Source organism: Heterodontus francisci, chromosome 17, assembly GCF_036365525.1.
Source record: "Heterodontus francisci isolate sHetFra1 chromosome 17, sHetFra1.hap1, whole genome shotgun sequence".
Lineage (NCBI taxonomy): Eukaryota > Metazoa > Chordata > Chondrichthyes > Heterodontiformes > Heterodontidae > Heterodontus > Heterodontus francisci.
The window spans coordinates 87089257-87104278 of record NC_090387.1 but is presented as its reverse complement, the minus strand read 5'-3'; the positions used below and the strand labels follow the sequence as shown (position 1 = coordinate 87104278).

Genomic DNA, 15022 nt, shown 5'->3' with positions numbered 1-15022 from the left:
AGCAGCATAATCTAATTGAACAGTGGAACAAGTTCAAGGGACTGAATGACCTACTCTGTTTCCTATATTCCTAAAGTGTTATGCACAACAAGCATTATTTGTTTTAAAGCAAGACCTGCATGATTTAGATCCCTGAGGAAGTCAGTCACAAGGCACTATAGTCATGATTCTTCAACCTGGGTAGCCTGAAAGCATGGTTCCCAGCTGGGTGGCTGGGATAGTGGAATTAACCCGAAAACACCATTGCACATAGCCATACCAATGTGCTGCTGAGATCTGTAAACAACTTCTGGAATCACCTCCAGGTGCTCTGAGAAATGGAGATGGGGGGGAGGGTGAAACTTAAAATTGCTAACTTATTGAATGGCCTGCCACTGAGTGGAGTGAATACTGATCCAGCTGTGGTGGGCAAAAGTGGAATGGCGGATGTGATTACCGGAGTGTTTTTTTGCACAAAGGAAGGAGAAAATCTGACTGAGCAGGAAAAGGGCACCAATAAATGAGCAAATTAGCTGGGCACTGGTGCTTTTGGAACCTGAGCCCCATAAGGAATCCTTATCTTCAGACTGGAGGAAAGAAAACTGGAATTTTTGTTATGACTTCTTTGCTTCTATCCGAGTTAGGACACTAAGGTCTGCCCAGAAAATGACATCTTTATCTCCTGCAGTTTTCAACGGGAAAAATTGTGATACACAGGTCGCAAATCAGATGACAAGCAGTGGGCTGATACTAACTGTAGTCTCATTCACAACTGATTAATTACCTTGAAGTTCAGTGAAGGCTGTAGTTGGGCACTATAGCTGTCACTTTTGTCATGAGTTTCTTTGTGTTATGTTAAGCAACGTTAAGTCCATGGTGGGAGCAACGCATTGTTAATTCAGTACCGTCACTCCACAGGTCACAGCATATTATTAAGCTTTCATACCCAATCAGAAAACAGCCAAATCAAACACCCTATTAACCCCAGAATGAAACAGGTATCTCGAGACAACAACGAATTAACTATTTATTAAAACTAAATCTTAAACACTATTAAGATAAACCTATGTCTAAAGACCTTATAACTTCTTATTTTAATCTAACTCCCCCATTCACACACATGCACTCAAAATAACAGTAGTTAACCGTTCTTGGCCTGTAGCTCCTTGTAGAATATCTGCTGAGAGAGAATAAACAGCTCCTTTCTACGTCTAGCTGGTGAGTCTGGTTTCAGCTGGTTTTTGCCAGTTTTACACACTGGTAAGTGGAAACATTACACCATATGACCTCTCTCTCTCCTGCTGTCGCCTAGGTAACAAAAATGCAGATGTTGGCACACTGTGCCTTAGAAATTCCAGAATTTTCTCTTCCTTAAAGGTGCACTGTTTTTACCAGAGTCTTAAAGGCATACAAACTGTTTTTAATCTGAGGAGAAAAAATAACTAGAAGTCCATGAGAGCAACACAATGAGGTATGTGGATTCCAATTCCTTGAAAATCTCTATAAGGTTTATTAACAGCTAAACTAGTACACACAATACAGAGAAAACTATATACAAAACCTTTGTCCAGGGTGTAACAGTGTAGAATGACTATGGCTTCTAGTCACATGACTATGTCCAGTACTTAGCTCATTAGTATACTGAGTTCTTAAAGGAACATCACTCTTCAGGCAATCAGACAACAACTTGCCAGAGCCCGAAATAGCAAACAGACCTGAAAACAATATTTATTTAGAGATACAGCACTGAAACAGGCCCTTCGGCCCACCGAGTCTGTGCCGACCAAGAACCACCCTTTATACTAACCCTACAGTAATCCCATATTCCCTACCACCTACCTACACTAGGGGCAATTTACAATGGCCAATTTACCTATCACCTGCAAGTCTTTGGCAGTGGCAGGAAACCGGAGCACCCGGCGAAAACCCACGCAGTCACAGAGAGAACTTGCAAACTCCGCACAGGCAGTACCCAGAATTGAACCCGGGTCCCTGGAGCTGTGAGGCTGCGGTGCTAACCACTGCGCCACCCAAAGCAGACTTATTGCCCGTTTACCCTGCTACTCCAGTCACTGCCATCTAGCTAGGGGGCTTCAGATTGGTGGGCAGAGTAGTCCACTATGTTCAAGTGGGAGACCAATTTTAAGTGTAAATCAGGGCCTCTCCCCCACCTCAGAATCGTCCCACCCACCCCTACCTTCCACTCTCCCAGGACCAGACTGGCAGCCAGATATGCAACAAGCTGACTGTTTTCCTTCCCTCTCCAGTCAGTGGTCTGGCACCTGAAGCTCAGCAGATCCATGCAAATGAGGCCAGGGCCGCAAAATGGCCTGCACTGCTTTGTGAGAGCAACTGTCTGTTTTCACGCCAAGTGCTAAAATCAGTGATAGTGAGCATAGAAACTTCAAGGATGTAGCATTGAGACTGATCATGTGCTGAACCCAAACATAATTGGTTCTTTCAACAAACGAGGTGCCAAATTATTTTCTTTTACCTGCATATGAGCCACGCCTCAAACTCGCCAACCTCCAATGGACTAAACTTGACTTGGAATTCCTGTGTGTTCATGGCTGCAATCACCCCACTGCACGGCTCCACTGTGAACGGAGGATTGTCAGTAGCAATGGATTCTTGGGAGGAACTGCTTTCAACAATACTGCTGATGGTCTGAATACCTCTGGTTGTCGAGAGGCCAGATAGAGCACTTACTGATGCTGTACCTAGACATGCAGGAAGTGATAATGTGAAAGAGTCCTAATGCAGCAAAATGCAATGATAGTCATGACAGTTTAAATCAGAAGATTCCAAAATGTCAAGGCATTTGATTTTATATTTATCTCATTCCATGTCACCAATCAAAGGAAGAAAAAGTTACAGTGTCTTATATCAAAGCTCTTCGCATATGATTACTTTGCATTTCAGCAACTAATGTATGTAGGCACTTGTGGAAGCCACTTTAATTATAGCAAGATCCCAAATAGCAAGGAGATGAATGACTAATTAATGTTACTGGGTCATGCAGGCCCCCACCTATCAAGAATGAGGCACATTAATTTCGCCACATGGACATTAAACCTCAAATTGTTGCTGGGAAGAAAAGAGGGCCTATTACAAGAAATTGCCAGGCCCCAAGCCAGAGAGACATTTTTCCATATTCGTAGAAAGAGTTGGAACAAAGAAACCAGTCCCTGCTCCCACACATTACACAGAACAGACGTGGTCAGACCAGTTTAGTCACATGACTAACTGACTGTTGCAGAGTTTTGAACTGAGAGTTTTAAATTGGAAAACAGTGTTTGAAGACAGAAAGCTCCTGGCTCCTGGATTGAGAGCATCTCTCTCCTTTGTGCTCTCATCTCTTTCTCACCAGCTTTGGAATCCATTGAAGACACATGAACCCCAAGAGAGAAAAGTCTCCTACAGTGAACAAGGTTTAAGAAGAATACTGGGCCCCAATGAGAAGCAAAAATGAACTACAAGCAAGGAATCTACAGTGAGCTCGAAGTATAGTAACAAGAAACTCTTCAGATATTGCCTCAAACCTCTCCACTTCATTTTTCTTTTGCTCTTTTCTGTCTCTATTTGCATGCGTGTATCGCGTATGCATGCTAGTGTGGGCGCGTCATGTATCCATAGGCATCAACTGAATTAGAGTTTAGGTTTTAATAAATTTTGCATTCCTTCTTTAAACCTAAGAGAGACTGTTTGTGCTCATTTCTTTACCTTCTAATTGGAAAGCGGTGAATAAGGATTCACCAAGGGGGAGCTCAAAACACAGTGCGTTTAAAAATAAAACCCTGTAACGGTAAGACCAGGTGAAGGCTGAAAGGGACCCCTAGACACCTTTCTCACCTGGTCGTAACAACTGTTAATTAATACACTGGGAGAACTCTTTGTCCAATTGTGGAGTGGCATCTTCACTTGATTCACTGAAATAGGGAACTGGGGCTTGGTTTAATGTCACATTAAGATGGACATGCTTACAATTTCTTTTTCTCTTTTCTTCCACCCACCTGTGCTTGTTTTTTGAATATTTAAATTTTTACATTGCATCCAGAGAACTGGCAAAGCAGCAACCAAAATCAGAAGAATTTTGCAAATGGCACAAAACTGGGAAAAGTCGTAAGCAGTGAGGAAGACAGTAGCAGACTTTAGGAGGATCTCGGCAAACTGGGGAAATGGGCAGACCCACAGTAGATGGAATTTAATGCACAGAAGTTGAAAGGAAGAATGAGGAGGGGAAATATAAATTAAATGGTACAATTTTAAAGGGTATTCGGGAACAGGGAGACCTGGCTGTTATAAATACATGGTAGTTAAATAGAGGATAGTACAAAATCAAGGAAGTTATGCTAAACCTTTATAAATCACTGGTTAGGCCTCAGTTGTACGAGTGCCCAATTCTCTAATTTTTGGCTCTACACTTTGGGAAGGATGTCAAGGCCTTAGAGAGGGTGCAGTGGAGATTTACTAGAATGGTATCAGGGATGCAGGACTTCAGTTATGCGGAGAAAGTAGAGAAGCTGAGATTGTTCTTCTTAGAACAGACAAGGTAAAGGGAAGATTTAATAGAGGGATTCAAAATTAGCAGGGGTTTTGATAGAGTAAATATGTAAAAACTGTTTCCACTGTCAGGAGGGTTGGTAACCAGAAAACTAGAATGCACTGTCTGAATGCATGGTGGAAACAGATTGAATAGAAACAGCCAAAAGAGAAATGGATAAATACTTGAAGGGGAAATAATTGCAGAGCTATGGGGAAAGGGCAGGGAGTGGGACTAATTGGATTGCTCTTTCAAAGTGTTGGCACAGGCATGGTGACTAAATGTTTCCTTCTGTGCTGTATAATACTGTGATTCTAATGTCATGGAACTATAGGCTTAGAAAAGCTACCGAGCCTCACTTTAAGAAGGAGATACATTCAAAAGACAAACTTATTATTAAATCATTATTAATTATTATATACATATTATTAAATCATTTAGGTTACTGCTGTTTCTGTACTGATGCTAGTTCTGTCATACTGCCAGACTCAGTACCTTTCATTTCAGATAAGGGGTACATATAGAATAATATAAAGAAGAAAAAGGGATTGCAAAATTACAGAATAAGTATATTGCAGAACAACAGAGAACTATTATTAGTTTCCAGATGATATAGATTAGTTAAGAGATTAGAAACTAATTTAAATTTGACCAGTGGGCCGACAATCATTGTAAGAATAAGAATGAAAAGAAAAGGAGTTTCTGAGAAAATAAGAGATGAGCTTGAAAGTGAGATAAGGAAACCTAAGAGGGAGTTTGGGGGGAAAAAATTACAAAATATCAAAGGGAAAAGTAATCAAGTATAATCAATGGAGCGAAAATTGTTAGGTAGGATTTATGAGAGAACGGAGGATTGCTAATTTGCAGCTGATGATCAAAACGGTGAAAGTACTTAAAAATTACTTGAAATGATCTTTGTTCCTGCAAAGGATATAGGACAGGAGCTGAATTCTGATGTGCTTGAGAGTGGGATGAGCAATGTTAAGATGGATAAAGGGCAAATTTTAGATAAATTAGTTAAGCTAAGCCAACAACAACTTGCATTAATATAGCACCTTTAATGTAAAGAAATGTTACCAGGTGTTTCACGGGAGCATTATAAAACAAAGTTTGACACCGCACCAAATAAGGAGGTATTAGGGCAGATGACCAGAAGCTTGGTCAAAAAGGTTGGTTTTTAAGGAGCATCCTAATGAAGGAAAGAGAAGTAGAAATGCAAGAGCAAAAAGAAGGAAATTCCAGAGCTCAGGGCCTTGGCAGCTCCACCAATGGTGGAGAAACTATGGGGAGGCGGTGGTGTAGTGGTATTGTCACTGGACTAGTAACCCAGAGACCCAGGGTATTGGTCTGGGGACAAGGGTTCAAATCCCACCACAGCAGAAGGTGGAATTTGAATTCAATTAATAAATCTGGAATTAAAAGCCAGTCTAATGATGGCCATGAAACCATTGTCGATTGTTGTAAAAACCCATCTGCTTCACTAATGTCCTTTAGGGAAGGAAATCTGCTGTCCTTACCTGGTCTGGCCTACATGTGACACCAGACCCACAGCAATGTGGTTGACTCTTACCTGCCCTCTGAAATGGCCGAGCAAGCCACTCAGTTGTATCTAACCGTTACGAAGTCAATAAAAAGGAATGAAACCGGACGGACTACCCAGCATCGACCTAGGCACCGGAAACGACAATGGCAAACCCAGCCCTGTCGACCCTGCAAGGTCCTCCTTACTAACATCTGGGGGCTTATGCCAAAGTTGGGAGAGCTGTCCCACAGACTAGTCAAGCAACAGCCTGACACAGTCATACTCACGGAATCATACCTTACAGAAAATGTCCCAGACACTGCCATCACCATCCCCAGGTATGTCCTGTCCCACTGGCAGGACAGACCCACCAGAGGTGGCGGGACAGTGGTCTACAGTAGGGAGGGAGTTGCCCTGGGAGTCCTCAATATCGACTCTGGACCCCATGAAGTCTCATGGCATCAGATCAAACATGGACAAGTAAACCTCCTGCTGATTACCACCTACTGCCCTCCCTCAGCTGATGAGTCAGTACTCCTCCATGTTGAACAGCACTTGGAGGAAGCACTGTGGGTGGCAAAGGCACAAAATGTACCCTGGGTGGGAGACTTCAATGTCCATCACCAAGAGTGGCTCAGTAGCACCACTACTGACTGAGCTGGCTGAGTCCTAAAGGACATATCTGCTAGACTGGGTCTGTGGCAGGTGGTGAGGGAACCAACAAGAGGGGAAAACATACTTGACCTCGTCCTCACCAATCTGCCTGCCGCAGATACATCTGTTCATGACAGTATTGGTAGGAGTGACCACCGCACAGTCCTTGTGGAGGCGAAGTCCCGCCTTCACATGGAGGATACCCTCCATCGTGTTGTGTGGCACTAACATCGTGCTAAATGGGATAGATTTCGAACAGATCTAGCAATGCATAACTGGGCATCCATGAGGCGCTGTGGGCCATCAGCAGCAGCAGAATTGTACTCAACCACAATCTGTAACCTCATGGCCTGGCATATCCCCCACTCTACCATTACCATCAAGCCAGGAGACCAACCCTGGTTCAATGAAGAGTGCAGGAGGGCATGCCAGGAGCAGCACCAGGCATACCTCAAAATATCAACCTGGTGAAGCTACAACCCAGGACTATCTGCGTGCCAAACTGCATAAGCAGCATGCAGTAGGCAGAGCTAAGCGATCCCATAACCAAAGGATCAAATCTAAGCTCTGCAGTCCTGCCACATCCAGCCGTGAATGGTGGTGGACAATTAAACAACTAACTGGAGGAGGTGGCTCCACAAATATCCCCATCCTCAACGATGGGGAAGTCCAGCACATCAGTGTGAAAGATAAGGCTGAAGCATTTGCAACAATCTTCAGCCAGAAGTGCTGAGTTGATGACCCATCTCGGCCTCCTCCTGAAGTCCCCGGCATCACAGATGCCAGACGTCAGCCAATTCGATTCACTCCGCGTGATATCAAGAAACGACTGAAGGCACTGGATACTGCAAAAGCTATGGGCCCTGGACAATATTCCAGCAATAGTACTGAAGACCTGTGCTCCAGAACTTGCCGCACGCCTAGCCAAGCTGTTCCAGTACAGCTACAACACTGGCATCTACCCTACAATGTGGAAAATTGCCCAAGTATGTCCTGTACACAAAAAGCAAGACACGTCCAACCCGGCCAATTACCGCCCCATCAGCCTACTCTCAAACATCAGTAAAGTGATGGAAGGTGTCATCAACAGTGCCATCAAGCGGCACTTGCTTAGCAATAACCTGCTCAGTGACGCTCAGTTTGGGTTCTGCCAGGGCCACTCAGCTCCTGACCTCATTACAGGATTGGTTCAAACATGGACAAAAGAGCTGAACTCAAGAGGTGAGGTGAGAGTGACTGCCCTTGACATCAAGGCAGCATTTGACAGAATACGGCATCAAGGAGCCCTAGCAAAACTGGAGTCAATGGGAATCAGGGGGAAAACCCTCCGCTGGCTGGAGTCATACCTAGCGCAAAGGAAGATGGTTGTGGTTGTTGGAGGTCAATCATCTGAGCTTCAGGACATCACTGCAGGAGTTCCTCAGGGTAATATCCTAGGCCCAACCATCTTCAGCTGCTTCATAAATGACCTTCCTTCAATCACAAGGTCAGAAGTGGGGATGTTCGCTGATGATTGCACAATGTTCAGCACCATTCGTGACTCCTCAGGTACTGAAGCAATCCGTATAGAAATGCAGCAAGACCTGGACAATATCCAGGCTTGGGCTGTTAAGTGGCAAGTAACATTCGCGCCACACAAGTGCCAGGCAATGACCATCTCCAACAAGAGAGAATATAACCATCTCCCCTTGACATTCAACGGCATTACCATCGCTGAATTCCCCACTATCAACATCCTCGGGACTACCATTGACCGGAAACTGAACTGGAGTAGCCATATAAATACTGTGGCTACAAGAACAGGTCAGAGGCTTGGAATCCTGAGACGAGTCACTCACCTCCTGATTCCCCAAAGCCTGTCCACCATCTACAAGGCACAAGTCAGGAGTGTGATGGAATACTCTCCACTTGCCTGGATGGGTGCAGCTCCAACAACACTCAAGAAGCTCGATACCATCCAGGACAAAGCAGCCCGCTTGATTGGCTCCCCATCTACAAACATTCATTCCCTCCACCACCGACACACAGTGGCAGCAGTGTGTACCATCTACAGGATGCACTGCAGCAATGCACCAAGGCTCCTTAGACAGCACCTTCCAAATCCGCAACCTCTACCAACTAGAAGGACAAGGGCAGCAAATGCATGGGAACACCACCACCTGCAAGTTCCCCTGCAAGTCACAGATCATCCTGACTTGGAACTATATCGCCATTCCTTCACTGTCGCTGGGTCAAAATCCTGGAACTCTGTTCCTAACAGCAATGTGGGTATACCTACCCCAAATGGACTGCAGCAGTTCAAGAAGGCAGCTCACCACCACCTTCTCAAAGGCAATCAGGGATGGACAATGAATGCTGGCCTGGCCAGCGATGCCCACATCCCATGCATGAATAAAAAAAAAAATTACAATCACAGATGCTTGAGATGCCAGAATTAGAGCACGTCGGATCTGTTTGGAAGGTTGTTGGGCTGGAGGAGTTTACAAAGATAGGGAGGGGTGAGGCCAAGGAGGGATTTGAAAACAAGGATGAGAATTTTAAAATCGAGGTGTTGTTTAACCGGGAGCCAGAATAGGTCAGCAAGCACAGGGGTGATGGAGGAAGGGGATCTGCTGCAAGTGTAGGACATGCACAGTAGAGTTTTGTATGGATCAAAATAATGGAGGGTCGAACATGGGAGGCCGCCAAGAGTGTGTTGGACTAGTGCAGTCTAGAGGTAATAAAGCAAGAGTGAATGATGAAATTACCAAATATCTAATGAAAATAGCTGGAAGTAGCCAGTACAGCTTTCAAAAGGCAATCATGCTTAAAACCCCCCAGCATTCTTTCAGGATGTAATGAAGAAATGCAATGGATGTTGTAAATGTGGACTGCAGGCAAGTCCTTGACAAGGTACCATATGGAAACTACTTAAGAAGATTACGGGACATGGAATTAGGAGGAGGCTAACAACAGGACTAAAAATAGTTAGAAAGGAGAGAACAGAGTAGGAATAAAACATAGCTTTTCAGAGTGGTTGGAAATGGATATTCGTGTCCCTTGGAGTTCAGTTCTGGAGCTGCTTCTGTTCACTGTGTGGATCAAAGGTTTGGAAAAAGTCCTAGAGGGAATGGTGTTGAATTTTTCAGATGATAGTAAAATAGGAGGTATAATTATTGCTTCTGAAGATCAAAAGTAACTGCAAAGGAACAATGGGGGAATGGGCCAATGGGAAAAGTGACAGATGGAATTCAATGACAGGAAGTGTGAGACAATTCATTTTCGTAACATAAATAACATCAGTAATTGTACTCTGAATGAAAGCAGGCTGTGGAAGAACAGGAGAACTTGGGGACTATAAGTTCAGAGAATCTTAAAGACAGTAGCTCAGATCCAAAAAACAGATTTCTCGATTATATCACAAGATGCATCGGATATAAAAGCAAAGATTAATGATGAGTCTGTATAAAATAAACATACGAATATGAATTAGGAGCAGAAACAGGCCATTCGGCTCCGCCATTCAACAAGATCATGGCTGATCTGTTTGTGTCTCGAATTCCACACTCCCATCTACCCCCAATAACCTTTGAATCCCTTTCCTAACAAGAATCTATCTACCTCCACCTTAAAAATATCCAATGTCCCTGCCTCCACCACCTTCTGAGGCAGAGAGTTCCAAAGTCGCACAACCCTCTGAGAGAAAAAAATTCTCCTCATCTCTGTCCTAAAGGGCGACCCCTAATTTTAAAACTGTGCCCCCTAGTTCTGGGCTCATTCACAAGAGGAAACAGCCTTTCCACATCCACCTTGTCAAGACTGTGCAGGCTCTTATACACTTCAATCAAATCTCCCCTCACTCTTCTAAACTCCAGTGAAAATGTGCCCAGCTTGTCCAACCTTTCCATTTAGATAACCCGCTCATTCCAGGTATCAATCTAGTAAACCTCCTCTGAACCGCCTCCAATGCATTTACATCCTTCCTTAAATAAGGAGACCAAAAGTGCACACAATATTCGAGATGTGGTCTCACCAATGCCCTGAAGCATAACCTTCTTACCTTTATTTTCAATTCCTCTCGTAATAAAGGATAGCATTCCATTAGCCTTCTTTATGACTTGCTGTACCTGCATATTAACTTTTTGTGACTCATGCAGTAGAACACCTAGATCCCTCTGCACTCCAGAATTCTACAGTCCATTTTCCATTTAAGTAATACTCTGCTTTTTTATTCTTCCTGCCAAAGTGAACAACTTCACATTTTCCTACATTATACTCCATCTGCCAAATCTTTGCCCACTCACTCAACCTATCTCCATCAGTCTGCAACCTCCTATGTCCTCTTCACAACATACTGTCCTACCTATCTTGGTGTCATCTGAAAATTTAGCTACCATGCCATTGCTCCCCTCATTTAAGTCATTGATATAAGTTGTAAAAAGTTGAGGCCCCCACATGGACCCCTGCAGGACTTCATTTGTCACATCCTGCCACTCAGAAAAGGACCTCTTTATGCATACTCTTTGTTTTCTGCCAGGCAGCCAATCTTCTATCCATGCTAATATGTTATCCCCTACACCATGAACTCCTACTGTATAAAAACTTAATAAGATCTCAGTTAGATTATGGCTTGTAGTATTGGAATGAATTAAGGCTTTAAAGAGGCTACAACACAGGTTCACCAGGATGCTGTCTGGTTTCTGGAAAACAAAAATGAAGAAAGGGCTGTTCGCGTTCGAATGTTATCTAAGATAGAAGTATTTAAAATTATGAAAGGTATGGGCAAGTTAAATAGAAACAGATTGTTTCTAATAGTTGAGAGGTTAAGATTCAGAGGCAACAGATACAAAAACAAATCTAAGAGAGAAAGACAAGTGAAAGACAAGAGAATCTTCTTTACACGGAGTGTGTGAGATTGTGGAATTCACCTCCAGGGTTAGTGGTTGAGTCAGAAACTATGTCAGCACTCAAGATTAGATTGGATAGATGAATAAAGGAAAAGACAATTCAGGTGAAGGGAGGCGGGGGCGCGACAGATTGTGTCCCCACCATTGGCACTTTGCAACAACGGTCATTGGCAGGGATTACAATTGGCAACTCTGGCTAATTTTATTTTCTCTCTCTTAAGGCCAATTGTAGCATCTAATCACTACCCATCTGAGAATGGACGACTGTTGGCAACTGAACTGGAGATTTTCTGGATCGCTTGACTCAGTCCTCAGCACACATTGTACTTACTCAATAATCCACCAGGGCAGCCCATTTTGATCTAATGCTGAAGATCTAAGAATGACAGCAATTCAATCTTGCAAGAATCCAACTGATGGTGTCAGATTCCATGGTGCTTTTTTATGGGTGCGTTGTACGTGAAAGAGGCTAATAGTGTTGGGAAACAGATTCGGCCTCTTGATGGTTAGTACCCTCTCCATACACTCCTACAGAGACAGCGTAGATTAGAGGGAGGGCAGCACCTCCCTCCCATACACTCCACAGTGACAGATGGATTGGAGGGAGGGTAGTGCTCTCAGTGCCATCTACAGGGACCACAGCATGGGTTAGAGGGAGGGCACTGCCTCCATACACTTCTACAGAAACACAGCAAGGGTTATAGGGAGGGCCATACCCATGATACAATCTACAGAAGGTACAACATGGGTTTCAGGAAGGGCTGTACCCACCAACAATCTACAGAAGGTACAACATGGGTTAGAGGAAGGGCAGTGCCCTATACATCCTACAGAAAGCACAGTATGGGTTAGCAGGAGGGTGGTACTCCATATATTCTACAGAGGGCAAGCAAGGGTTAGAAGGGAGGGTAGTGCCCCATACATCCTATAGCAGGCAAATCATGGGTTAGAGGGAGGGCCATACCTACCACACAATCTACAGAAGGTACAACATGGGCTGGGGGGGGGGGCAGTGCCCCATACATCCTACAGAAGGCATAGCATGTGCTAGCGGGAGGGCAGTGCTCCCTGTACAACCTACAGACTGCATAGCATGGGTGAGAGGGAGGGCAGTGCCCCCCACCCACTGATACACTCCTATATGGAGAATATCATGGGTTAGAGGCAGGAGACTGCTCCCTATTTATTTCAGCAGCATTGTGGAATTCCTATTAAATTCTGCAACCATTGTTGTCATATTGTACAGTTGCTGTCCCATAAGGAAGACAGAAAGACTTGTATTTATGTAGCGCCTTTCACAACATCAGGAGATCCCAAAGTGCTTTACACCCAATGGAGTACTTTTGGAGTATAGTCACTGTTGTAATATAGGAAATGAGGCAGGCATTTTGCACACAGCAAGTTCCAACAAACAGCAATGTGATAATGGCCAGATAATCTGTTTTAGTGATGTTGATTGAGGGATAAATATTGGCCAGGACACTGGGAATAACTCCCCTTCTCTTCGAAATGGTGTCGTGGGATTTTTTACGGGCAACTGAGAGAGCAAACGGGCTAGATTATTGTGCTGAAATCTTGATTGGGACTTGAATGCACCATATTCTGACTCAGAGGTGAGTGTGCTAAGTTATGGAAAGGTTATTGCAATGGGAAATTGATACACAAGATGAAATAACACTGTGCTTTACTTTTGCCCTTCTCAGAGACTGCTTGTCCATCAGATTCAGATGAAGCTTCTATCGTGTAGGCACCTCTACCATGTCCAACCATCACCACCTTCCAGAGGTACTCCAGTGTTCCAGGGCCTTTATTAGTCACTTCAACCCTATAAAATACAAAATACAACACTTTGATTACTTTGATTTGTGACAAGATAGCTGAGGTAGACATACTGCTCCAGTTAGAGCTGAATTCCAGCTTCTCATAGAAGTACACTGACAATGCAGATGCACATCCATCTAATTACAGCAACATTATCGATACCTTTAAGAGGCAACAGGGGAAAACAACAAACATGATTCCAGGAATCAGGCCCTGAAGATAAAATATTACAGAAGTTAGGTTCACTTTCTTTAGGAAAGGAAGACTTTAAAAAGAGCTTGAATTACACAGCATCTTACATGACCTTAGGACATCCGAAAGCAAAATGCTTTACAGCCAATTAGGAACTTTTTTGAAATGTGATGAATGTTTTAATGCAGGAAATTTGCACATGGCAAGCTCAGAAAAACAGCAATGTTTTAGTGATATTGGTTGAGGGACAAATATTAGCCAGAAGACAAGACTTAGAGATGATCTACCCTACTTACCTTCCAACAAACCTTCAGATAACAGAAGCAGTCCCATCGTCAAACAGTGTTGGATTCATTTCAGCTGCCATCAGATGACATCAAGTTCTGGCTGTTTTATTTGACCAGCAGAGAGTACAGTTTATTTCAGTTGCAGATGCTGCAAGGTTTGATTATTGTTGGGGAGACCAATCAGTTTGGAATTAAAAGGATTTTTTTTTTTATAACTTCAAAAAGCTGGCTGACTTTATAATGAGACTTCCAGGAGACACACATTCTTTTTTTATTCTTTCATGGGATGTGGGCATTACTGGCAAGGCCAGGATTTGTTGCCCATCCCTAATTGTCCTTGATAACTGAATGTCTTGTTAGGCCATTTCAGAGGGAAGTTATGTGTCAACCACATTGCTCTGGGTCTGCAGTCACATTTAGGCCAGATCAGGTAAGGACAGCAGATTTCCTTCCCTAAAGGGCATTAGTGAATCAGAAGGGTTTTTACAGCAATTGATGATAGTTTCATGGCATTGTTACTGAGACTAGCTTTCAATTTCAAATTTTTATTAATTAATTGAACTTATTAATGAATTGAATTTAAATTCCACCAGCTGCTGTGCTGGGATTTGAACCTTTCCAACCAGGGCATTAGCCTGGGCCTCTAGATTACTAGTTCAGTGACATTACGCCACGGTCTCCCCTTGAATGGTGCTGGTGTTGATCTGTGCTGAAAGCTCCACACATTGTAATGACTACACACAAATGAACAGAACAAATGTGATTCCAGGAGCCAAACAAAAGGAGAAACAGATAGAAAGGCACAGAATACCCAGAGAGAGGAGATATAGAATGGAGCAAAAGTCCCAGACGCAGTGTGTATGAGTGAGAAAAGAGACAGTCTGAAAGAAGTAAAATACCCAGAGAGAGAGAGGAGACAGACACAAAAGCACAGAATATCCAGAGAGAGACACAGAAAGAAGCAGAATACCCAAAGAGAGGAGGCAGATAGGAAGGAGTGGAAGACCCAGAGAGACAACAGGAACAGATGAACTAGAACAGACAGAGGGGAGTGAAATATTGAGAGGCAAATTAAGGAAGAAGGACACTGGAATCTAGAGCTTGGGAGCAGGAGACCAAAATGGACAGGAAATTGGAG

The 15022-nt window shown here is 43.6% G+C and overlaps 1 protein-coding gene across 1 annotated transcript in view; it reads right to left on the bottom strand.

Moving 5' to 3' along the window:
* Positions 1-15022, bottom strand: part of hydin (HYDIN axonemal central pair apparatus protein) — a 1234740-nt gene that overhangs the window by 127151 nt on the left and 1092567 nt on the right. The window contains exons 69-70 of the mRNA XM_068049816.1: positions 13273-13409; positions 2474-2699 (exon numbers count right to left, since the gene is read on the bottom strand). Of these exons, the coding sequence (XP_067905917.1) occupies positions 2474-2699; positions 13273-13409 (363 nt within the window). The remainder of the gene's footprint in view (positions 1-2473; positions 2700-13272; positions 13410-15022) is intronic.